This window comes from Pteropus medius, unplaced genomic scaffold, assembly GCF_902729225.1.
Source record: "Pteropus medius unplaced genomic scaffold, Ma_sr-lr_union100, whole genome shotgun sequence".
In the NCBI taxonomy this organism is placed as follows: domain Eukaryota; kingdom Metazoa; phylum Chordata; class Mammalia; order Chiroptera; family Pteropodidae; genus Pteropus; species Pteropus medius.
The window spans coordinates 29,262,009-29,285,372 of NW_024349800.1; the positions used below are offsets into that span (position 1 = coordinate 29,262,009).

General features: G+C 34.8%; 1 protein-coding gene and 1 pseudogene across 3 annotated transcripts in view; both read left to right on the top strand.

The window, feature by feature from the left end:
• The first annotated feature begins 2,077 nt into the window (after nucleotides 1-2,077).
• The window catches only part of PNPT1 (polyribonucleotide nucleotidyltransferase 1), a 37,216-nt gene continuing 15,929 nt past the window's right edge, over nucleotides 2,078-23,364 (top strand). Inside the window, exons 1-15 of one of the 3 annotated variants that reach the window (XM_039887118.1) lie at nucleotides 2,115-2,250; nucleotides 3,016-3,154; nucleotides 8,210-8,270; nucleotides 8,889-8,963; nucleotides 9,672-9,777; nucleotides 10,604-10,653; nucleotides 11,237-11,300; nucleotides 11,400-11,447; nucleotides 12,371-12,484; nucleotides 16,691-16,877; nucleotides 17,722-17,773; nucleotides 18,149-18,206; nucleotides 20,159-20,255; nucleotides 20,720-20,822; nucleotides 23,243-23,313. In XM_039887118.1, coding sequence (XP_039743052.1) covers nucleotides 8,907-8,963; nucleotides 9,672-9,777; nucleotides 10,604-10,653; nucleotides 11,237-11,300; nucleotides 11,400-11,447; nucleotides 12,371-12,484; nucleotides 16,691-16,877; nucleotides 17,722-17,773; nucleotides 18,149-18,206; nucleotides 20,159-20,255; nucleotides 20,720-20,822; nucleotides 23,243-23,313 — 1,007 coding nt within the window. In that variant the 5' untranslated portion in view covers nucleotides 2,115-2,250; nucleotides 3,016-3,154; nucleotides 8,210-8,270; nucleotides 8,889-8,906. Of the gene's footprint in view, nucleotides 2,251-3,015; nucleotides 3,155-8,209; nucleotides 8,271-8,888; nucleotides 8,964-9,671; nucleotides 9,778-10,603; nucleotides 10,654-11,236; nucleotides 11,301-11,399; nucleotides 11,448-12,370; nucleotides 12,485-16,690; nucleotides 16,878-17,721; nucleotides 17,774-18,148; nucleotides 18,207-20,158; nucleotides 20,256-20,719; nucleotides 20,823-23,242; nucleotides 23,314-23,364 lie in introns of all 3 variants that reach the window. The other 2 variants (XM_039887119.1, XM_039887117.1) reach the window with 2 other exon arrangements.
• Nucleotides 13,582-13,700, top strand: LOC120622483 (uncharacterized; annotated as a pseudogene).

A 23,364-nucleotide genomic window follows, 5' to 3' on the forward strand; every position in this document is an offset into this window, starting at 1 on the left:
AAACTACAAACCAAATTAAATTTTAATTAGCAATAATTTTAAGCAATGATTTTTACTTAAGTGAAATTGTTACCCGCCATAAGTATTTTGATGCAGGTTCATTGGAGTTTGAAGAAAAGTAAAAAAGAGATCTGAGAAACAGTGCTGGTGGATTTAAATTGGATCACTTTTATTGTCCTTCAAGAGTTATAGGTAAATAGATTCCTTTTAAATTATGTTTTAGCTGTCAAACTATACTTGGCAGAACTATACTTCTAGAATGTAACATCTCAGATTGAACCTCATAGATCATGCTTCAGAGTTATAACCATAAGAATTTAAACTTTTTATATTTTTCTCTATTAATCTTAAAATTTTTAATATAAACATAGCCTGAATCATCTGTATGATTGCTTACTTCATAACAGAGCACTACTATAAGATTTCAATACCCACATTTGCCTTTGAGTTTATGATCTAATTACTTCTATTTAAATTATTTTGGATTCCTGTGTCCTCACAGGTGAGCTTAATGTACAATTGCTGCTTTCCAGTATTTCCAGCTGGATGAAGCTAACTGATCCATGGGGTCTGAAGTAAAGACAATTGTTCAATATTTCAAACTAGAGGGAAAATTAAGAAAAAGGCTAGATCAGAGCTGAATCTACCATTTAGTACTAATGATGTGCCAGGTACTGTGATATCTTATATCCTGTCATGTTTCACCTTTACAAAAACCCTGTGAGATTCTTATTATTATCCATTTCTATACGTGAGGAAACTGAGGCTGAGAGAGATAGGAACAGACAACTGGTAAACGACAGAGCCAAGACCGGGACCACTCTTACTCTAAACTAAGAGGCAATACTACCTGAATGAAAATGATTATATAGGACTTAAGTACATTACCAAAAGACGATTTAGTATTTTTATTGTATAAGCCCAAAGTCATGTTGAATTATGGCAAGTAGATTCTGATAGATTTGTCGTTGTAACAGGTTTCAATGGATTGGTCTTGAAAACGCTGTTGCAACACAAAGTAAAGTCAAAGGTAGAGGAAGAGGCAAAAACTACTTTAACACTAAATACCAATAAATAGAGTTAGTAGCAATCCATTGGATTAGCATGGAAATTCCAAATCAGTAAAAATAGCTTGTGAAAGCAAGGTATCAGGGAGCTGCTTTGTCAACAAATCATTGTGTTTTGGGGAGTCCAACGTTTTTAGTTCTTAAAATCATGTTTGAGTGTGTGTTGGGTTTTGTTCCAATTTCTTTGGGGAAGGAGGTTATAACCTTTAAAAATAAATATGACCCTTGTAATAGAAAAATGATCATTGGTTCACTCAAGGAATCATTTTCTAACAGACTGGATTAAGAGTGGTGGGAGAATTTTATCCACTCTCTAAATATTTATCAAACTCAAATTCCAAAAATATTTTTCTTCATTTTCCAAAATATTTTTTTAAAAATAGTAGCTGACATTTACATCTGAGTTGGTTTAGAAAATATTAACATTTGAGCGAAAGTAGCATAGGAGTGAACTGCTAAATACTAAAAATGAAAATGAAGATGAATCAGAAATTACAATATAAAGATATCTAAAATGATAGTCAATGAGAAATAGAATTAACTTACTAGAAATAAGTTAACATAAAGCTCTGCAGTAATACATTTAGTTTGTGAAGTATATAAAACAAAAACCAGGGCGGAGGAGGGGAGAGAGATCTCTTTCTATGGCCCACCACACAAATACTTTCAGCTCACAGAAGCCCAAGTAATAATAATGTGTTGTCAGATAGCTTGTTATTACTATATTTACTCTACTTATTAAACATTTACATTACTCTAGGACTTTCTTGTAAACTACGATAGAAAAAAGAAAAAAAAAGTCTTATTTTTTGAATTGCCTTTCATTGGCGGATACCGACAGGTTAAAACACGATCGCGTTCAGATAGGTTTGGCCCTCTCTACTCTTCGTAGAAAGTGGCCAAGGTATCTTTGTCCTTGGTGTTCCCCCGGCACCACGGAAACGAAACTGTGTTAGGCTTCGCCCCCGTAGGCAGAGAGAGCCAATCAGGGCGCAGCCCGGGCTGATCGCGTGCAGAGTGTCATGGCGGCCTGCAGGCATTGCTGCTCGTGCCTCCGGCTCCGGCCGCTGGGCGATAGTCCCCTGCGTCTGCCAGGGCGGGATCGGGCACTCACGCAGTTGCAGGTGCGAACACTGTGGGGTGGCGCTGGGTCCCGTGCTGTGGCCGTGGACTTAGGCAGCAGGTAAGGGACGACGTGCGTTCTCTGTCCTTTCACAAGGCATCCTGTTCTGCCAGCCCGAGTACATTCATCTCCCAGGGTAGGAATCTGGCAAACCAAGTCTCATTCCCCTATTTACCCCAAACCTAAATTTCCCTCTCGGGTTTGGAGTTTGTCTCCCGGCACCCTCCTCCTTCCTTCCTGTCTCTCAGCCTCGCATCCTTTGCCTTTTGATCCGACCTCTTTCCCAGTTCCGGGCTTCCTTTCTACAGCTGAGTCTACCTTACTTCCATTCTCCTTATTTTGAGACTTTTGCGCTCTGAAATAGGCAATCACTTCTGAAATTGGAATCACTTCGGGATAATGGGCTAACAATGGATACCTACGTCATCCAATCCGATTTCTTGCCTAAAAGCGTGGCTACTATGACCCTGAGTATGAAGGGAAGGGAAATGACAGTTTATTGAACACTAGTTATATGACACTCTTTTAAACCTTCAGTAAAAGTACTATTACCCCCATTTTATAGGTAATACAACAGGCACAGAAATGGTTCAGTAACTTTCTCAGAGTCAACAAAGCTGGTACTATGAAACTAAGTGGATTTTGAAATTGTGTTTCTGTTACAAAGCCCATACTTCTTCCAGGGGTACTTGTGCCAGAATTCACGTCTAAAATCACTTTTAAAAACTCTACCTGAATCATTTTTAAAATAATAAAACTGCTAATGCTTATTTTATATATATCTACATTTCTTACATGTACTTAAAAATTGTTTTTTTACCATAGTTCACACAAAAAGCTGAAAAATCTGGTTTTGAATCCAGGCCTTCCTCCCTAACTTACTGAATGACTGATCTTGAACAAATCACTTGACCACTTTTTGACTTCACAAAATGAGGACACTGGACTAGATCAAACTTTTTCTGTAAGGGGCCAGAGAGTAAATATTTTAGAGTTTGTGGGCTGCATATTATATGTCGTATATTAGTGTGTGTTTACAAACCCTTTAAAAATGTAAAAGCACATTCATACAGAAACAGGCTATAGTTTGTTGACCCCTAGACAAGATGATTTCAAAGGCTCTTTCCACTTCTGGCAATCTTTGATTCCGATTTTTTGAGGGAGAGGATCCCTCTTACATTCTTCAAAAACTTAAAATTCTTCTCTGAAGAAATGCCCCAGAACATTTCATTCAGCAGACACCTACTATGTGCTAGGCACTAAGGACTCAAAGCAACAAAATCAGCCTCTGCCCTCCAAGTTTTCCATAAATAATCTACATCGAACCTTTTATTAGTAAACGACCTCTTTTGAAGCTAGTTTTTCTTTTAAACTTGTGTCATGTGTTGTAACAACTAGATTCATAAATATCATACCTGCTGGGTAAATAAATTCTTTTATCTATGTTATGAATTTGTTGTGTGCAACATTTATTGGGTGACTTCTGTGTACCATGCACTTTATATTGTTATCATAATGTATTTTTTACAGTGCCCTGAGAGGTTGTATACTATTGTGTTTTTCAGATATGTATTTAATATTCATAATAACCTTAAGGCAACTGTTTAGTTTTCCTTTCAACAAGCTTTTATTGAGTATCTACTATATACAGGGCATTGTATGAGGGAGTAAGATAAACACAAGTTCAGTCCTGGGAAAATCACTGTGGGAGAGGTATGGACAGAGTACTAACTAAGGGAGCAGAGAAGCATATTTATCCCTCTCTAAAACTTGCCATTGAGGGTAAATCTTGAAGGACGAGGAGGAAGTAGTGATGAAATGGCAAGTGCAATTGCAAAGAGGTGGAAGAGTGCATTTGAGTAGCTAGAAATAATTCACCATGAATCAAGAAAAAGGTGAAATATGAGTTTAGCAATGAAGGTGAGGCCAGAAGACATAGGCAGAGGCCAAACCATACAGGGATGTGTGTGTGTGTGTGTGTGTGTGTGTGTGTGTGTGTGTGTGTGTGTGTGTGTGTGTGGTGTGTTTATTTAGTTTTGTGTTTCTGAATTTTTCTTGGTGGAAGTTGGAGGAAGGTGGTTTACATTCTACATCATTCTGCAAATATTTCTAAAAATGTTCTTTAAGCATCTCTCTCCCTGGAGTTCTACTTATTATAGCAGATGGCTCCTCTCTTCCCTTTCTTACTTGCTCAGCTACCACCTTCCACTCTTCTCTCCACCAATAGTATTTCCTTGCTCATCTTATTCTTTTTATTATTTATTTTTTAAAAGTATTTTTTGATTAGGTTTTCACTCACATGGTTCAACATTTTAAAGGCTCAAAAATCTTCCTATATAGTACTATAGTCACCCAGTTCCAATCCCCAGAGTCCTCTGATGTGTTATCAATCTTGTATGTAGTATTTGGAGATATTTAATACAGAAAATATTGGCAAGTAAATTGGTAAGAGATAAAATCAACCGTGAAATAAACTAAAAGTTCGTGGACAGGAAAAAATTACATAGGTCAGTTAACACTAGCTGAGATTGTAAAATATAATGGAAAGTAAACACCTGTTTTTTTGCATATGAATTGCATACACCTAGAAGGAAAACAGTTTGAATTAGGGCAGTCACCAAAGTAGGACCATAGAACTATATAGTTGGAGGCCTAGGACCCTTAAAGGAGATACTGGGTAGAATCAACAAAGAGAACAAAGAAGGTAGAAGGATTTGGTGTTTGAATAATACATAAATCCAAGCATGAATATTTGAGAACATGGGGTATTGCAGACCTGTTTTCTCTCACTGATTGAGTCAGCCCCAAAAGTAAATCTGTTAGCTTGAGAAGCTTAACAGTGCTTTCCTGGCTCTACTTCTCTTCCTGTTGATCTTAGTAGTCCACCCCTTAGCTCATGCTTATGAGTACCTGTGCTCTTTTCTTTGGTGCACTGCTAGACCCTAAGTCTAGATGGGGCAGTATGACTGACTGGTTTTTATTAATGGAACCTGAGAAGAAGTGGTATGTGTCATCTGTAGTCTGAAGTAGTCCCTTTATTCCAATGAAGCCTCCCATTATTCAGAGAGAAGCCATGTTCTTAACCTCTGTATTCTACTGCCTTCTCTTGGTCCCCTCTACAAATCATATCACCATCACAGAAAAAAGATTGACTATCACTGGGGATGTTCAACAGAATATGTGGGAAATCTCAAAAACTCTGGGGCAAGATCCCCAGTGGTGGAACAGAGCTATAGCTTTGCTCTTTTCTCTGTATCTTGGGCCCACTTCTCTCTATTTAGTGATACCTTCCCCCACACACACCCCACCCCCACCACTTCCCCTCACAGGTAGAAGGTGAATTCCCTTCAGAATTCACATTAGTAGATAGAATGCCAATTACTGGCAGGTCTGGAGGAAGTACTGGTGGCATATTCTCATTCAGGATTAAACAAAATTTCAAGACCCCCAAATTTACATTTTACCACATAAAACCTTAATACTGATTTCAGTTATAGGTTGATATGAGTCTGCCTAATGCTACAGTGTGACTGGTTCTGAGGCATGTCATTCATTCCTACTATTCTAGCTCTTGCTTTATCTCTTCACCTCACCATTCGGTATGTCAGTGGATACAGTTTTATTGTAGGTTGTCATCATAACATCTGTGTTGAACAATAATGGAAACCCAAATAGAATTCCTCAAATATTTCTTGTGGTTAAAATAAAATTCATAACATTTCAAGGTCAGGACTTGATAGTACAAATGTACATGCTTTGTTCTGACTTTCAAATTTAACAAAATGAGTCTAACTGAATAGATAAGTATGCTTTTCATGAATTCTGGCTTCTGGCATAAAAGCATTTAATGGGTGGAAATATTAAGGATTGTCCCTTCATCCCTTTGACGTGTGATAGAATAACTACTCTTACTTGTGGCTAGGCATTAGGGGTATGTAAGTGGGTGTATTATGTATTTTCAGCATTGGACTATAATAGAATGTTTTTGAAGCTGAGCTCATAAGACTAAACATCTTTTTAAGTATTTTCACAAGTCACTGAGTTGGTTTGGCTTCACCATACTCTTTCATGAATTATGGGCTCCTTGACAAGTTTTGCTGGTCTATTTCAAGCCCTCAGTGACTTCTTTTTGTACTCTCTGCAGAAACTGGGAAATAAGCCTGACAATGCCGCCTATTTCATATACATATATATCTTTAGTAAGACAGAATTCACATACCATACAATTTACCCATTTAGAATGTACAAAAGTCAGTGGTTTTAGTATAGTTTTTAGTCAAAGAGTTTTAAAACCTTCACCATAATAAATTTTAGAACATTTTCATCTACTAAGAAAGAAGCCTCTGACCCGTTAGCAGTAACTTTCCACTTCTCCCCAAACCCTACAGCCCTGCAACCACTAATCTACTGTCTTTATGGATTTGCCTATTCTGGGCATTTCATATAAATGGAATCATATGATATGTGGTCATTTGGGACTGCCTTCTTTCACTTAGCATAATGTTTCCAAGGATTATCCATATGGTAATATGTATCAGTACTTCATTTTTTAATGGCTGAATAATATTCTACTGTATATCATTTTGCTTGTTCATTCATCAGTTGACAGACAATTGGGGGCTATTATGAATGATACTGCTATGAATGTTTATATGCAAACTTTGCATGTTTCATTTCATTTCTCTTGGGTATATACCTAGAAGGTAGAGTTGCTGGGTCATATGGTACTTCCGTGTTTGCCCTTTTGAGGAACTGCTAGATTATTTCCCAAAGCAAGTGCACCAGTTTACATTTCCATTAGCAGTTCACAAGGGTTCCAGTTTCCCTACATCCTCACCAACACATAAGCAGCCTACTAGATGTGAAGTAGTATCTCATTGTGGTTTTGATTTGCATTTCCCTGGTGGCTAATGACATTAAGCATGTTTTCATGTACTTATTGGCCACTTGTAGATCTTCTCTGGAGAGACATCTATTGAAATCCTTTGCAATTTTTTAAAACTGGGTTGTCTTTTTATTGTTGAGTTATAAGAATTCTTTACATGTCCTAGATAGAAGTCCTTTATCAGATATATGATTCGTAAATATCTTCTGTCGGTTTTCTATTTTTATAAATAGACTTTATTTTTTAGAGCAGTTTTAGTATCACAGCAAAATCGAGAGAAAGTACAGAGATTTCTCATTTACCTCCTACCCCACACATGCATAGCCTCCCCAAACATCAGCATCCCCCACCTTTCTTAACTTTCTTGGTGATATCCTTTGAAACATGGAAGTTTCTAATTTCAATGAATTCCAATTTACCTTTTTTTGTCACGTGTATTTGATGTCATATATAAGAAGACTTAGAAGTTTATGAAGATTTGCTCTTATGTTTTTTCCTATGTATTTTATAGTTTTAGCTCTCATGCTTAGGTCTATGATCCATTTTGAGTTAATTTATAGTATGAGGAAGGGGTCCAACTTATTAAGTCTTTTGCATGTGGATATCCAGTTGTCCCAGCACCATTGGTTGAAAAGACTATTTCTTTCCCCCACTGATTTGTCTTGGCACCACTGATGAACATAAAGGTCTTTGTAGGCAATTTTTGTAGTATATATTTTGTCCTGAAAGCTATAGAGAGATTTTAAAAGATTTTAAGTAGGGAAATGATTCAATTTGTGTGTTAAAAGGCTACTTTAGCCAACGAGGCAAGAGATGACAAGAGACTAAATAAACTAAGGTGGTAAATGGGAATTAACATTTAGTTAGGAAGAGAGCTTCTGAGTGAGAATAATCTTTATCTCTCATTCAGATTACTCCTATGCCTTGATTTCTGTATTTTTCCTTAAGCAGCTCTCAAATTCTCCTTGTACTTTTCATAGTGATTATGAACTCTATCTCTTTTTTGTTTGTTGCTGGGTGGGGTTGTGTGGGCCTTGGTACCTTTAGTTCTGCTGGAATCTCTGATTATTTTATACTAAGCTGGGAATTAGACTAATGACTTCCGTTTGTACTGAATTTTTACTTTTTAAACAGAAAATTAGAAATATCCTCTGGAAAATTGGCCAGATTTGCAGATGGCTCTGCTGTAGTACAGGTAAAAAGTCCAGTTTTTTTACATACTCATCTTACAAGTGGTTATGGAGACTGGTACTGAATATTTTTACAATGTCATATAACTTCTTAAAATTGTGGTACTGGAAATTAATTCAGACCATTTCCAGTTTCAGAACCATTCCAGATAACCAGGGAGTCAGAGGACTGGATATGTTAAATGACCTTTAAGATCTTTTCTAAACTTGAGATTGTTTTATTCCATTAATAAATTCTATAATGCTTTTCTAGGAAAGTGATTTTACTGGTTTCTGCAACAGTAATACTTGGGAAGTTTTTCTATATGCATAGCTTAAATTTCCTTGTAAGAAGTAGAAAATATGTTTGGATGTGACTAAGCTATCAGGGAGCCTTTTTTCATTTAGTTTTATTGCCTTTGAAAAGCTCAGTGACTATTCTAATGCAGATCATGATCATGATCATGCAGAAGGGATCAAGATTGGACTACTTGTGAATAATTATTTTTATTATCATTGGTTCATGGGATAACAGTTTTTTTCTCTGGGGTTTAACTGGAGTGAGAAATCATTTAGTCACTAGTCGGATGTTAATGTCTGATTTTGAAGGAATTTACCCATGTTGTTGTTTGTGTTTAACTAAGTCAGGTGACACTGCGGTGATGGTCACAGCGGTCAGTAAAACAAAACCTTCACCTTCCCAGTTCATGCCTTTGGTGGTAAGTATTTGCTGATTTAACTGAACTGCCGTATAGCATAAATATAGAATTTATATTTTTGTCCACTGTCTAGTGAGTACAAAATGTAAACATCCCACAACAAAGAATTTTCTGTAGTTGTTTGATACTGAGTAATTAAAAGAATTTAAATTCATTGCATCATAAGCAATTCTCATATTAGTAGTTAGCATACTTCAGAATATTCATGTTCATAAATTGACAAGAACAGTAGAAGTGCATGAGTACTTCAATGTTGGGTAAAAAATGAATTCACTGTTTTTGTAGGTTTCCCTTCAGAATGAATCTGTAAGTATATGTTTGCTGAAGAGTAAAAAGTTCATTACGATCTTATGGGTCTTTCTATTATGAAAAGGGTTATGCAGTTATATCTATCAGAGTTCACATAAAAAAAGAAAATGTTTGACTTGACCAGAGTAAGCTACTGTGGGAAGTAGTGACGCTCGGTAGTCATCTAACTGCTAAATGGAAGGCTTTTTAAAAATCAATTTGCCAAAACATTTCTATCAGCTTTCCTTTCCCTAAGTGATAAAAAATGCTAAAAGTGAATAAATTATTCTCCACTCTTAATCTGAAATATGTTATCAGCAACCTTAGGAGACTTAGCATCATTATAAATAGTTTTTAAGAAATAGTTTGTTACTATAAAAAGCAGTCAAATGAATTTCATGTTTTTCATTGCTACTTCAGGTTGACTATAGACAGAAGGCCGCTGCAGCAGGTAGAATTCCCACAAACTATCTTAGAAGAGAGATTGGATCTTCTGATAAAGAAATTCTTACTAGTCGAGTAATAGGTAAGATATTAAGATAGAGGCATTAACCTTCTCTGATAAGCCTGTTAGTATCTCTTCCTTCTGTGTTCTACAATATCTCTCATATTTTCTTTCATTACATTAACACCACTAAGATTATTTACTTCTGTATCTCAGATGTGTGTTGCTTGAGAGAAGAAACTTGTTCACTGCTGAATCCTCTATACCAGGTATATTGCCTGGCACAAAATATGCATTCAATAAGTATTTATTGACTAAATGAATGAATCTATATTGAACATATAAATTCCATGGCCCACACCTCTACTCTGTTGAACCTGTCCCTAGTAATTTTCATTTTCATGGTTAGTATAGTAATTCCTGAAAGCACTGTATTCATCAGCTACTGAAATATGCCTATAATCTTTCAAATCTTTGACATCCTTAAATATTATGGGATCATTTGTAGTTTATAGCTCTTCTACCCAGAAACTGCTAGTTTGTTTATATGCATTTTTAAATCACATAATACCAAAGAAGGATTTTCTTTTGGTCTGCTATTAGTCTTAAGCCTCTTTCCTCTGCTTATGACTGATACCTATGGAACCCCAAAGAAAAGTTGCTCCCCAGTTTTAGACTTGAGTGCTCCTGCTCTGCTATCTTTTGTTTTTAGGTCACGGTGTGTATTAATTGAAGCAGTGACATTTACTTTCGTCCTTTTCAGTGAATCAGTTCCAAGCGGATTTTTTTTTTTTTTTTGACATACTATATTAATTTTTAGCCTGGTGTTTAATAGGGAAAACATTTTCAACTGTAAAGCAACTTCTGTCAGTACTATTTAATATCTCTTCTTTTTTTCTTTTGACAGATCGTTCAATTAGACCTCTCTTTCCAGCTGGCTACTTTTATGATACACAGGTAGGGTCTCCTTTAAGTTTATTTATTTCTAGATGAACCAGAAATATTTAATGAATTTTTATACTACTTCCTAAGTAACTATCTTATTTATTTGGAAAAAAAGTAAAGGCAAATATGCCTTTACAAGGATGTCACTGCCTCAAGAAATTATTTTCTTAAGTGTAAGATATAGGCATTTTATTGCAGTATAAAAATATTCATTGGTTTGTTTTGTCTGTGCTTACAAACAAGAGGTAACAATGTTTTTACGTAAAAGAAATAGCTAATATTTACTGAATACTTTCAACATGCCTAGTATTATACATGTTTTACACACAGTATAGCCAGTAATTTTCATAAGAACCTTTTAGGAAGATGCTATTATTTTTCCTTTTAAAGATGAGGAAACTTTTGAGGCTTAAGTAATTTGCCTATGGTCAAACATGTAGTTAAATGATAGTAAGAATTAAGGGGTCTGACTACAAAACCCATGCTTTTAACCATGTAATGCTCCTATATTTTAGGCCAAGATGTTAACTGAAATGATAATCCTCTCAAATCAAGTATATTTTGTTAAGTGCTCTGAATTTTTCCCTTGTACCAGGTCCTTTGTAATTTGTTAGCAGTAGATGGTGTTAATGAACCTGATGTCCTAGCAATTAATGGTGGTAAGTATAAAAATAGAGATTAAAATTATCACTGTCAATTTTTTAAAAAGCAATGAAATATTTTTATTTCAGCTCTTATTTTTTTTTTCTTTTTTTAAGCTTCTGTAGCCCTCTCATTATCAGATATTCCTTGGAATGGACCTATCGGTAAGTTAGGATTTGAAAACAAGAAACAATTATAATTTTTGAAGAAATGCCTAGGGAGCATGTTACAGCAAGGGCATAAATTTATTGGCTCTGATTTTTTATCTCTTATTATTATCCTGAATTAGATGATATTCTAAGACTTCTTTCAGCTCTTTGAGACATCTTCATCCTTGCCTTGGATTTTATTTCTGATAGCAATATGTTATGGTCTTAGGGATTTTGTGTCCCAAGCTACTTTGATTTCTTAGTTACCTCTTCTGAGGATTGGAAAATTGACATGAGTATATACTCTTTCAAGATTAAACAAACATATGTTTATATTTATAGCTCTTATAATTTGTAACCATGCAATATAAAAATGATTCATTAAGTATATAATTATTGAGCATCCTAAATGCCAGATACTGAGCTACATGCTGAAGGAACAAAGGCAGACTAAGCACCAGCAATTCAAAGATGAATGAGGCAGCTCTTCCTTTCATTATAAGTAAGGGAAACACAAGTAATTATTTATAAATAGTATTATAAAAGTATAGTCAAAGTGCTAAGGAAATGATAGAGAAGAGTTAGTTTACTCTTACAAGGTAAGTCTGTCAAGGGGGCTACTCATAGTAGTCAGCATTTAGGCTGAACCTTAGTAGGATCAGATGGTAAGCATTTGCCTTGGAGAAAGTACAGTGCAGACCAGAAAAGCATGAGCATAATCACAAAGGAGTGGGAGAAACGGTATATTGGAGCAACTCAGAGTGATCCAGTGAGGTAAGGTAGGGTAGGATGCCCTTTGGGCTTTGACTATCATGGTAAAAATATGAACTTTATTGTTGTCACAATTGAAGATAGGGATTGAACTGAAGCCATCGCTGCAATGTCTTGAAACCCTAGAGTTTTTATTAAACAATTACCAATATTTTAATATATTTTAGGGGCAGTACGAATAGGAATGATTGATGGAGAATGTGTTGTTAACCCAACACGAAAAGAAATGTCTTCTAGTACTTTAAATTTAGTGGTTGCTGGAGCACCTAAAAGTCAAATTGGTAAGTACGTACTACATTTGTTCTGGATTTTACTTACAAGTTCTGGCTTATTAAAAATGCACTTAAACTCTTTTTTGTATGTATGTTTTATCTGTTAGTCAAAGATTTTTGTTTTGTTTTATTGCTGCCTTATTTTGGTAGTGCTCTTGCTTCATATCAGATAATACCTATAATTATAGAATATTATACAACTTTGAAATATACAAAAATCTGTACCAAGATAGTAATTATTTTTAGATTGATAAGCTAGTCTAAAAATTAAAGTTCTAAATCTGATAATAAATTATTTTATTAGTTTAAAAATGTTAATTTAGCTAATTCAGTCATTTTAAGCCTATCCGATGTCCTCTGAGACAGCAGGTGACCTATTTCAGAGGTGGACAACTAGTAATAAAGTAAAAGAAATGCCCTGGATCACTTTTACTCCTTGTAAGAGAAATATCATAATTGCATGAATAAAAATCAGGCCTGGGTTCTATTGAAGAAATATGGGCTTTAAAAGTCAGAATGACCTGGGTTTGAAACCCAGCATCAGCCACATGTTAGTCATATAACCTTGGACATATTAATTAAGGTCTCTTTTATCAGTTTATTCTACTACATGGCATTTGATATCTGAGACTTTTTGAAATAGGTCCTTATTATGTCGGTACCTTTTGATGAAATGTAAATTTTTAAACTTTTAGTGCTTTTTTTGTGCAATTAATGTGTGAAACACCTCATTTCCAGCTTCTTTTGGACTACTGGTCAGTAGTAGAATTAGGTACTGTATGACACATTTAACAGGAGTCGTATGTTATCTACATATTAGTTAGGGATTGTGTTATTAAACTAAATGACAAAACTTAAGTTGGGAATTTTTCTATCAGGTAAAAGAAATTCAAAGGTAGTGAGTCCTGGAGAGTTTAGCAATCTAGATTCCGTCTAGCTTTCTGCTCTGCTATCCTCAAGGTGTGACCGTCATCTCATGTTTATGAACTGGCTACCAGAACTCTGGCCAACGTATTGGACTTATAGGGAGGAGGAAGAAAGAGGAGGGGAATAGCAAAAAGATGTGTGCCAGCTGAGTGAGTCCCCCTCCCTTTTAAGAAGCCTTCCTCTACGGCCATGCTATCCTGAACAAGCCCGATCTAGTCTGATCTTGGAAGCTAAGCAGGGTTGGGCCTGGTTAGTACTTGGATGGGAAACCACCTAGGAAGACCAGGTGCTATAGGCGTAAAAAATAAAAAATAAGGGATTGTAAACTGACAAGGTCTTTGCAATCTGTGAGGTCAACCAAGAGTTGCCTCACCTTTAAAAAAAGAAAAAAAAAGCCTTCCAGTAAGTCCCTACAAAATAGTTTCCCTTTACATCTCATTGGGCAGAACTGTGACACATGACTGCATTTTTGACTACCAGAGAGGCAAGGAAAATGGTTTTTGGATTCTTCCTCCAGAAGGGGGATTCATACTGTAGAGAACTATCACACTTTAGAGAGAGTATTCCCAAGATTTTGGGAAGCCATGAATAATGGATGACTCCTACATCATTTCTGAGTATCCCAGAAAAGGCCTTGAGCAAAGCATTGGTTTATGTGTAAAATTCTCTTGGTCTACATCTGAAATATTTTTTTGCTTAAAGTTACAGTTTCAATTAGTAAATTGATTTAGCTATTTTACAGAGTTGTTGTGAAGATTAGAGTTAAGGTTTCTAAAGTGCCCAGCATAATAACTAATAGTCATACAGTTTATACCTGCTATTATTATTAAAGCACAGATATAAACTTGCTTTTAAATGGTCATATAGCCTCTATCTGCCTTAGAGTTTAAACCCTCTAATTTTAAGTGGACATTGGAGGAATGAACTAAGGATCTTCATGTATGGCTTGCCATAGAAACGCCATAGGCAGCCTTTCAGCTGGCTATTCTCACTTACTGCTCACTAAATGGAAGAATGATACTCTAAAGACTGCATAAACTATCAGATGGTAGTCTTTTTTTTTTTATGGTGACACTGGTTAACAAAATCCAGTAAGTTTCAGGTGTACATTTCAACAGTAAGGCATATACATATGGCATTGTGTGTTTACTGCCCATAGTTAGATTTCTTTCTGTCACCACATATTTGACCCCCTTTACCCCATCTATCTCCTCCCTCCCCGCTACACCCCACCTTCTGGTAACCACTAGTCTGTTGTCCATGTCCCTGATTCTCTGTTTGTTTGTTGCTTTTAGGTTTATATCTCACATATAAGTGATATCATTTGGTTTTCAACTTTTCCTGTCTGGCTTATTTCGTTTAGCAGGATTATCTCAAGGTCTATCCGTGTTGTCGCAAATAGCAGTATTTCATCTCTTCTATGGCTGAGTAAATTCCATTGTATATATGTATCACAGCTTCTTTAACCAATCATCAATCATAAGACACTTTGGTTGTTTCCACGTCCTGGCCACTGTGAATAATGCTGCTATGAACGTCGGTGTGCAAATGTCTTTTCGGATATGAGCTTTCCAGTCTTTGGGGTAAATACTCAGTAGGGGGATTGCTGGATCATATGGTAGATCAATTCTTAGTTTTTTGAGGAACCTCCATACTATTTTCCATAATGGCTGTACCAATTTGCAGTCCCACCAACAGTATATGAGGGTTACTTTTTCTCCACATTCTCTCCAACACTTGTTATTTCTTGTCCTATTGATAACAACTATTCTAACAGGTGTGAGATGGTATCTCATTGTGGTTTTGACTTGCATTTCCCTAATAGCTAATGATGTTGAGCATCCTTTCATGTTTGTTGGCCATTTGTAGGTCTTCTTGGGAGAAGTGTCTGTTCAGGTCCTCTGTCCATTTTTTAAATGGTTTGTTTTTAACATGGTTTTCTTAACATGGCTTCTTCCTTTATTATTTCCATTCTGTTTAGAGAACTACTTTTAGGGTGAGTCCGCCAGTGACAAAATTTTCTTAGTTCTCCTTCACCTGAGAGTCTTGATTTTTCTTTCATATCTAAATATTTCCACTGGGTATAGGATTCTGAGTTAACAGTTCTGTTCCTTGAGCACCTGAAAAATGTTATACCACTTCTGGTCTCCATGGTTTCTGATGAAAAATCTGATGTTATTTGAGTTGCTTTTTCCATATGAGTAAGGAGTCAATTTTCTCTGGCTGGTTTCAAGACTTTTTTATTTGTCTTTAGTTTTCAGAAGCTTAATTATGATGTGTCTTTCTTTGAGTTACCCTATGTTGGGTTTACTCAGCTTCTTGAATCTATCTGTACGTCTGTATCTTTGCCAAATTTGGGAAGCTTTCAGCTGTTTTTTCTACCCCAGTACTTTTCAGTCCTGCCATCTTTCTCCTCTTTCCAGGACTCTAGTGACACCAATATTAGATCTTCTGTTTTAATTTCACAGGTCTGTTGGAATTGTTTCTATTGACTGATAGAATTCCAACTTATAAAGCAAAGAAGATTTTTTTCATTCGAGATTATACCTAGAAGCCTTAGAAGTGACTTTTTAGATAATAATAAATCTTAATGTCAACATGATGTGGTTAAACTATTAGATATGATGCTAACTATGCATTACATGATCTTTGTACAAGTTGAAAAATGCCAGGAATGCTACACAAGTTGGCAGGACTCTATTCAGCCTTGCAAAAACCAAGGCCAAAGGTGAATAGCAGATTTTAGTGAGATACCATGCTAAAAGCCCTACTTTGCATAGAAGTCTTATTGTTACAGAACCACAAAAGCAACCTTTTTATGGTAGTAGCTAGTGTCCTCTAGTAGGTTTACTTAAAACAGTATCACTGCAAAGATTTTCCCTCCTGTGCAAGAATCAGACAATGTGACAATGACAGAATTAAGTGGGAGGTAACATCAAATAATTGTTAAACAGGAAACATTTATTGGACACCTACTGCGCTGATATTTTAAAATTTCACTAAGTACATATTAAGAATCAATGCAATTGTATCTTTAAAAGGTAGAATTTTATGGCATTTGAATTATATCTAATAAAGATGTTATAAAAAATATGCATTTCTTTTCAGTTTCGTTATGAGAATTCCCTCATTAAATTTAAGAAGACTATAAACCCAACTTCACATATCAAGGTTTCTTTATTCATCTAATAAAATTGATTTGTAGAATTTATGTCATGTCATGTTATTTGAAAATGCTATATTGGTGAAATGTTCAATAGCAATCTTTTTTTTTTTTTCTTTAAATAGTCATGTTGGAAGCCTCTGCAGAGAACATTTTACAGCAGGACTTTTGCCATGCTATCAAAGTGGGAGTAAAATATACACAACAAATAATTCAGGGCATCCAGCAGTTGGTAAAAGAAATTGGTGTTACCAAGAGGACACCTCAGAAGTTATTTATCCCTTCGTCAGAGATTGTGAAACACACGCATAAGTAAGAACAAAAGAAACTATGAAATTGTCACCAGATGTAATTTCCTCTCAGAAAAAAACTTCCCATGGAAGCCCTATTCATGCATTACTTCTTAAATAGCACCCTTCTGTTTTAAGGGTCATTACCATAAATACCAGTCTAATGTTTTAAAAAGGATAAACCCAAATACCTCTTCAGTAACCTAGATTTGAATCTCAAAAGAAAGAGGGAATGAGTTTATTTGTCAAGATTCAAATAATCGGCATTACCTCTCTATGTCAAGAAAAAGAGAATAAAGCAGAAGATATTTGAATATCTAAGGAAACCGCTGTGGTTCTCAAAATCAGGTATAAACACCTCTGTATGCCCAGTACTTACAACAATGCCTGCACATAGGCAGGCACTCAGTATATATGAATGAATCACCAGAAAATTATTTCATTTTATTTTAAATTGAATAAGTAAATATTTCTCTTAGTATCAGTGTCACAGCTATTGGTCAGATTAAACTGTTATATAAACTGTCCCCAACAAGAGTTACCTGAAATAACAGCTAGAATAGAAAGAACAGCAAAAAAGTGGTTAAGAGAAAGTATAAGAAAAATCTAAGATGAAAGAAATTGAACGATTAAAGAAGTACCATTGTGAGTGATTCCCCCTGACAAGGAGAAAGAAATTTGTGTTCTGTATCGTATTATAAACAGTAAACAGATTAGCATTGTTAAAGTGCAATAAATATATTTTTTTAATGCTTCGTGAAATGTTTATTAAATATTTTAGCTTTTAAGTATTTTAGTTTTGTTTGTAATAGACACTGCTTCATGTTTCCAAATATTATGCTGATATTTATCTTGTCTTAAAATAGACTCGCCATGGAAAGACTCTACGCAGTGTTTACAAATTATGAACATGATAAAGTAGGTATATCTGGATATTGTCTTAAATAATTGTTCTGGGAAATCTTTTTTGTCATATCTCACATAAATTGTTTATGAATGTTAGCCCTATTTTTATGAGAAATCTCTAAACAGAAAACTATAGAAAAGCCTAGCTGTTTGCTTCTCCATTCTCCTTTTGTTGATTAGTATAAGTTTTAGGGACTTGTGTAAATATATTTGAATGAATTCATAAACAGGTAGTATTTCTTATAAATCAGTAACCAGTTCTAATCTATTAGAGAACACTACCCATTAGAGAAACCTGAGTACTATTATAATGTGTTAATTGTAAAATAATTTAAAAATAGAAATGTTAAATGTTGGCATCTAAACTGAACCTCAACTTTCTTTCAGATTTCCAGAGATGAAGCTGTTAATAAGATAAGATTAGATACAGAGGAACAACTAAAAGGTATTTTTTTTTTATTAAAAAAATATTTTAAAGAATAGACTTAAAAGTTTTTGGATGTATGAGACCTTGAAATCAGTTATTCTCATTGCTCTTCATTTTTATCTTCAGTAAACTTGTGATAATAATATATCCCAAGGTTACTGTTAAATTAATGTCTATGAATGTGGTCAGTAGTGCACCTCATACAGAGTGGGTGCCAGTAAATGTTGAATGTGAAATAGTCCTGATCTTTTCTGGATTAGATTCTTATACTCTAAGAGGGATCCTTGTTACCTGTCATCTGAAGCCTCGGAAGATGGTCTTTAAAATTCTTTAGTTCTTAATCTGTGAAATTGCAATACTAATAATATTCAGTTTATGGGGATTAAATGAATAAATAATTTACATCTTGCCTGGCATATAGCAGGTGTTCAATAAATGTTAATTGGTGCTATTATTTCATGTGGAATTGTGAAATTTAAATTTTAGATAATTTAGCTCTCTAGAAATTATTAAGCAAGGATTTTATTATAGATATCAATCACACTAACAATGTGTACCAAACATGACTTATAGTTCTTGTTAATTTTTCTACTGACAGACATATAACCTCTCACCTAATTATTTTAAGATAAAAATTCTGCTGTTAGCATTGATAGTAAGGCCATTACCTGTAACTCCCATTGAAAAAGTTTGCTGTTACTATATTTTCATCCTATTAAGAATGAGAAGTTGTATAACATCTATTTAAAAAGAAAAGTGATTTTGTGTTTATATTATACATAATATCTTCATGACTCTGGGTTCATAGGATCATATTTTAAATGTCTTATTATTTCCTCTCCAAATGCAATCTAGTTAAAACATAAAAGTTCATATTAAAGTATAATATTTAAAATTATTCTTGCCTGATGAAGATACAATACTTAATATATCTTTCTGTGGCCATTTCTTATGTTCTGATTACTTTAAAGTTATATTTAATAAATCAAATGCTTGAGAGAACACTGCTTAAAACTTGGCATAAATCAACTGATAAGGTAAAGTGGCTTAACATTTAAAAGCATAAGCCTAGGCAGACAAATCTGTATTCAGATCACAGCTGTGTCAGTTACTACCTGTGTGATCTCAGGGAATTTTCTCCATCTCCATTAGGCCTGTTTTTTCTTCTGTAGAATGGGGATAACAATAGAATTTACTTTGTAAGTTATTATAAAGATTAAAGACATATAAAAAACACACATAAAGTACTGGGTTCATGAAAGAACTTGACAAATGTTAATTAAAAAACTCTGTAGGTTAGGGGTGGCTCCATAGTGTAGTGGTTAGCAAGTCTGCTTTACACGCAGAAGGTCCTAGGTTGGCACCCCAGGTGGAGCCATGGACCATACCCTGGTGTGCCGGGCCTGGGGCACCGGGCCCCTGGGGCGGGCCTTGTGTGCGTGGGAGGAGACACCCTGCCTTCAAAGATAGCATTGATAGTAAGGGGAGATGCAACATCAGTAGGTCAGCGGTAAAAGTGAGGAGGTGCGGGAATTAAAGGGGGGCGGGGGAAACGTAGTTAGGGATTTGCAATACGTAAAGAAAATTATTCCTTTATTTGCAGACTAAGATAAAAGTTCCTCAGGCAAAACAGTGGTGACTACTCTTAAAAGTGTCAGACCTTTTCATAATACAGTTGGCTGGATTTGTCAGGTAACAATGCAATAGAGAGCTGATTTCAAAGCACTATTCTTTCTGGTAGAAAGCAAACTAAGTTCCCAATAACAGTACATTTAAGGTATAATACTTGTTGTATTTCTTCTACTTGAGAACATTTGATTTATCTGCTTTGTTTGCCTGAGAAGTACATGTGCAGAGTGAACTCCCTTGGTTTAACTCCGTAGTTAATTGATTTGAGACTGTGAATTTAAGAGAAATCCTACCTTCCAAAAAAAAGAAAACCTTTGTTTTGGTTTGTTTTCCTTCTATAGAAAAATTTCCAGAAGTTGAGTCATATGAAATAATAGAGTCCTTCAATGTTGTTGCAAAGGAGGTTTTTAGAAGTATTATTTTGAATGAATACAAAAGGTAAACATATCCTTTTTGATGGAATTCAAACAGGGACTCTCTCTGCAAGTTGCCTTGAAAGTGGCTAACTTTCTCAAAGAAAGAAACTTTTTTTTTTAAGTTAACAAGAAAGAACTACAATATTTATTTTATAAATGAGTACCTTTTGAAGAGTGTGTGGATTTTGTGGATGTGGTTGACTGTCTCTCTGTGGGCCTGGTATATCGAGCAGTGCTTCACAGCCCTGACTGCTCATAAGAATAACTTACAGAGCTTTTTAACAATATATGTGTATGGGTCACAACCCCTAAGATTCTGATTCAGAGACTCGTCTTAGGGTGGGGCCAGGTAAAGTTTTTAAAGTTCTGCAGGTAATTATGATGTGTATCTGGGCTTGAGAATTTCCTGGTAGGGATAAAAAGATAATATGTGATTTTTCTCATTTCCAACACTGCTTTACACGCTTATTTCCTTTATTACTATAGGTGCGATGGTCGAGATTTGACTTCACTTAGGAATATAAATTGTGAGGTAGATATGTTGAAAATTCTTCATGGATCAGCATTATTTCAAAGGGGACAAACGCAGGTAATATATATATAAAAAGCTACATTTGCTGATTCAGGATTGCTTAAGTAGATCTAATAGAAATACATTATGTAGATGCTATAGGTTTTTATCTTATGGAATGTATTGTCCAGATTAGCATCTGATTTTTTAAAAACATTTTGAAAAGCTTTTTTGAGGTACACAAAATTTAGTCATTCATATACCTTAGTTTATGGCATATTGTTGTTCTTGGTCTCTTCAAGACTCTGATTTGTTTTCTCCATTTAGCCTGTAGAGGCACCCATTCTCTTATAGTTAACATATATGTGTATTTCTTGTCTTGCGTATGGTGTTATGCTTTATACCTCTTATATTAATCACTCCTTAATTCTGCCAATCTAATAAATACAAAGTGGCATGTCATTGTTTCCATTTGTATTGCTCTCATTATGAGTGAAGCTAAGCATCATTATATAATAGCCAGTCAATAAAGTCACTGAGTACACCATGCCCTGTGGGGCTGCACACCTCTAGAGTCTAGAGCACTGTTTTCACATAGTATCCCTAGAGCTGAGCAAAGTGGTGGCACTGGTTCAGGTTTGCTCTTTTGTGAATTAAGTGTTTATATCCTTTGGCCAATGTTTTTTCATTTTTCAATATGGTTTACTCTCTATTTCCTGCTATTTTTCAGTGACTTGTTATATATTTAAATGTTAATCCTTTACAATAACCAGAATGTGTATATATCATATCATCTCCCTCTTTCTCATATGCCTTTTAACTTTGCTTGTGGTACCCTACTATATGTCTAGAAGAAACATAAAATCATTCATTTAAATGTAATTAATCTTTCCCTCTTTTACTTTTGTGGTTTGTGTTTTTAAAGTCTGATTTAAGAAATCCTTCCTTACCCCATAGTCACAAAAATAAGCACCTACTTTTTCTATTAACATTCTAGTTTTAGCTATCAAATTTAGACCACTAATCTCTTAGAATTTATTCCTATACATGGTCTGAGGTGAAAACCTCCAGAGTGAGCCAGTTTTACAACACTATTTCTAAAATTCACTTTTCCCTTTGAATATAAGGTGGCATTGCAAATCAAAGTTTATAAATACATTTTTACTTCCCTTCAATCTGATGAGACTTCCTTTAGTATTGTCTTATAGGTCTTCTGATAACAAATTCTTACTTTTCATTTATCTGAAATGTCTTTATTTTGCTTTTCTGTACAAAGAATCTTTTTGCTAGATAAAGATTCTGGGTTTCTATTTTTTTCTTTTACCATTTATAAATATTCCACTGTTTTCCTCCATTTTCTGAAAAGTCAAGACTCATTCAAATCATTGTTCCTTGTAATATTTATTATTTTCTTCTGGGTGCTTTCAAGATTTTGTCTTTGGTTTTCAGCAGTATGAAAAGTGTAGTTTTCTTTGTATTTAACCTGCTAAGAGTTTCATGAGCTTGACTTGTAAATTTGTCTTTCATTTAACTTGAAAATTTCAGCCACGACTTCTTCGAATATTGTTTGTACCTCATTCTCTCTTCTTCTGGGATTGCATGCATATATTTAGTCCTCTTGATACTGTCCCACAGGTCCCTGAGACTATGTTCCCCCCACCGCATCCCCCTGTTCTTTAGATTGGCAATTTCTATTAATCTGTCTTCATGTTCACTGACTCCTATCACCTCCTTTTGTTATGAGATAATATATTTTCTAGTTCTAGAATTTCCATTTGTTCTTTTTTTTTATCTCTTTGGGTATAATAACTTTTGAAAGTCCTTAATAGCTATTGAAAGTCTGTTAATCCAACATCTGAATTAGCTCAGAGTCAGTCTTTAGTCATTGTCTTTTGTTCTTGAGAATAGGCCCTGTTTCCTCTTTTTTTTTTTCGTAGATTGTATCCTGGACATTTTGAATGATATGTAGAGTCTCTGGATTATGTTATGTCTCTTCAAAGACTGATTTTTTTTTAAAAAACAGTTTTATTGGCTAAGCCTGTTGTGCAGTGCTGGTCACACAGCTATTCCTGTTTCTCCTGCATATAATTTGTTTACATGTTAATGCCATTTATTCCTATGCAAGCCTCTGTTTTCAGTTTTGAATATAATTTCACTTTTTGATGACAGTAATAGCTCAGTAAACTTCAAAATTGCAGTTAATGCAATTATTTTATGATAACATTAATGAGGCTTTCTTTATGGTCAGGTTTTATATTCCTTCCTCTTCCTGTCCTCTTCCCCTAGCACTCCATGTACAGTGCTTTACATATGTAGTCTTTGTGATGTTACACCTTTGGATTATTAACAAATGTTTACTCTAGTAAATACCATGGCAAGCTTTGTATAGATTGTATTTATCCCATGTCTCTAAGAGCTAATTAGGTTCTTTAAATATGTTTCATTTTTATATTTGTTGTTAGTAAATTAAAGCCTAAAGAATTTTGTTTTTTCTTTAGGTTTTTTGTACTGTTACATTTGATTCACTAGAATCCAGTATTAAGTCGGACCGAATTATAACAGCTATAAAGTAAGTTGATACTGTCCCACAGGTCCCTGAGACTATGTTCCTCCCACCGCA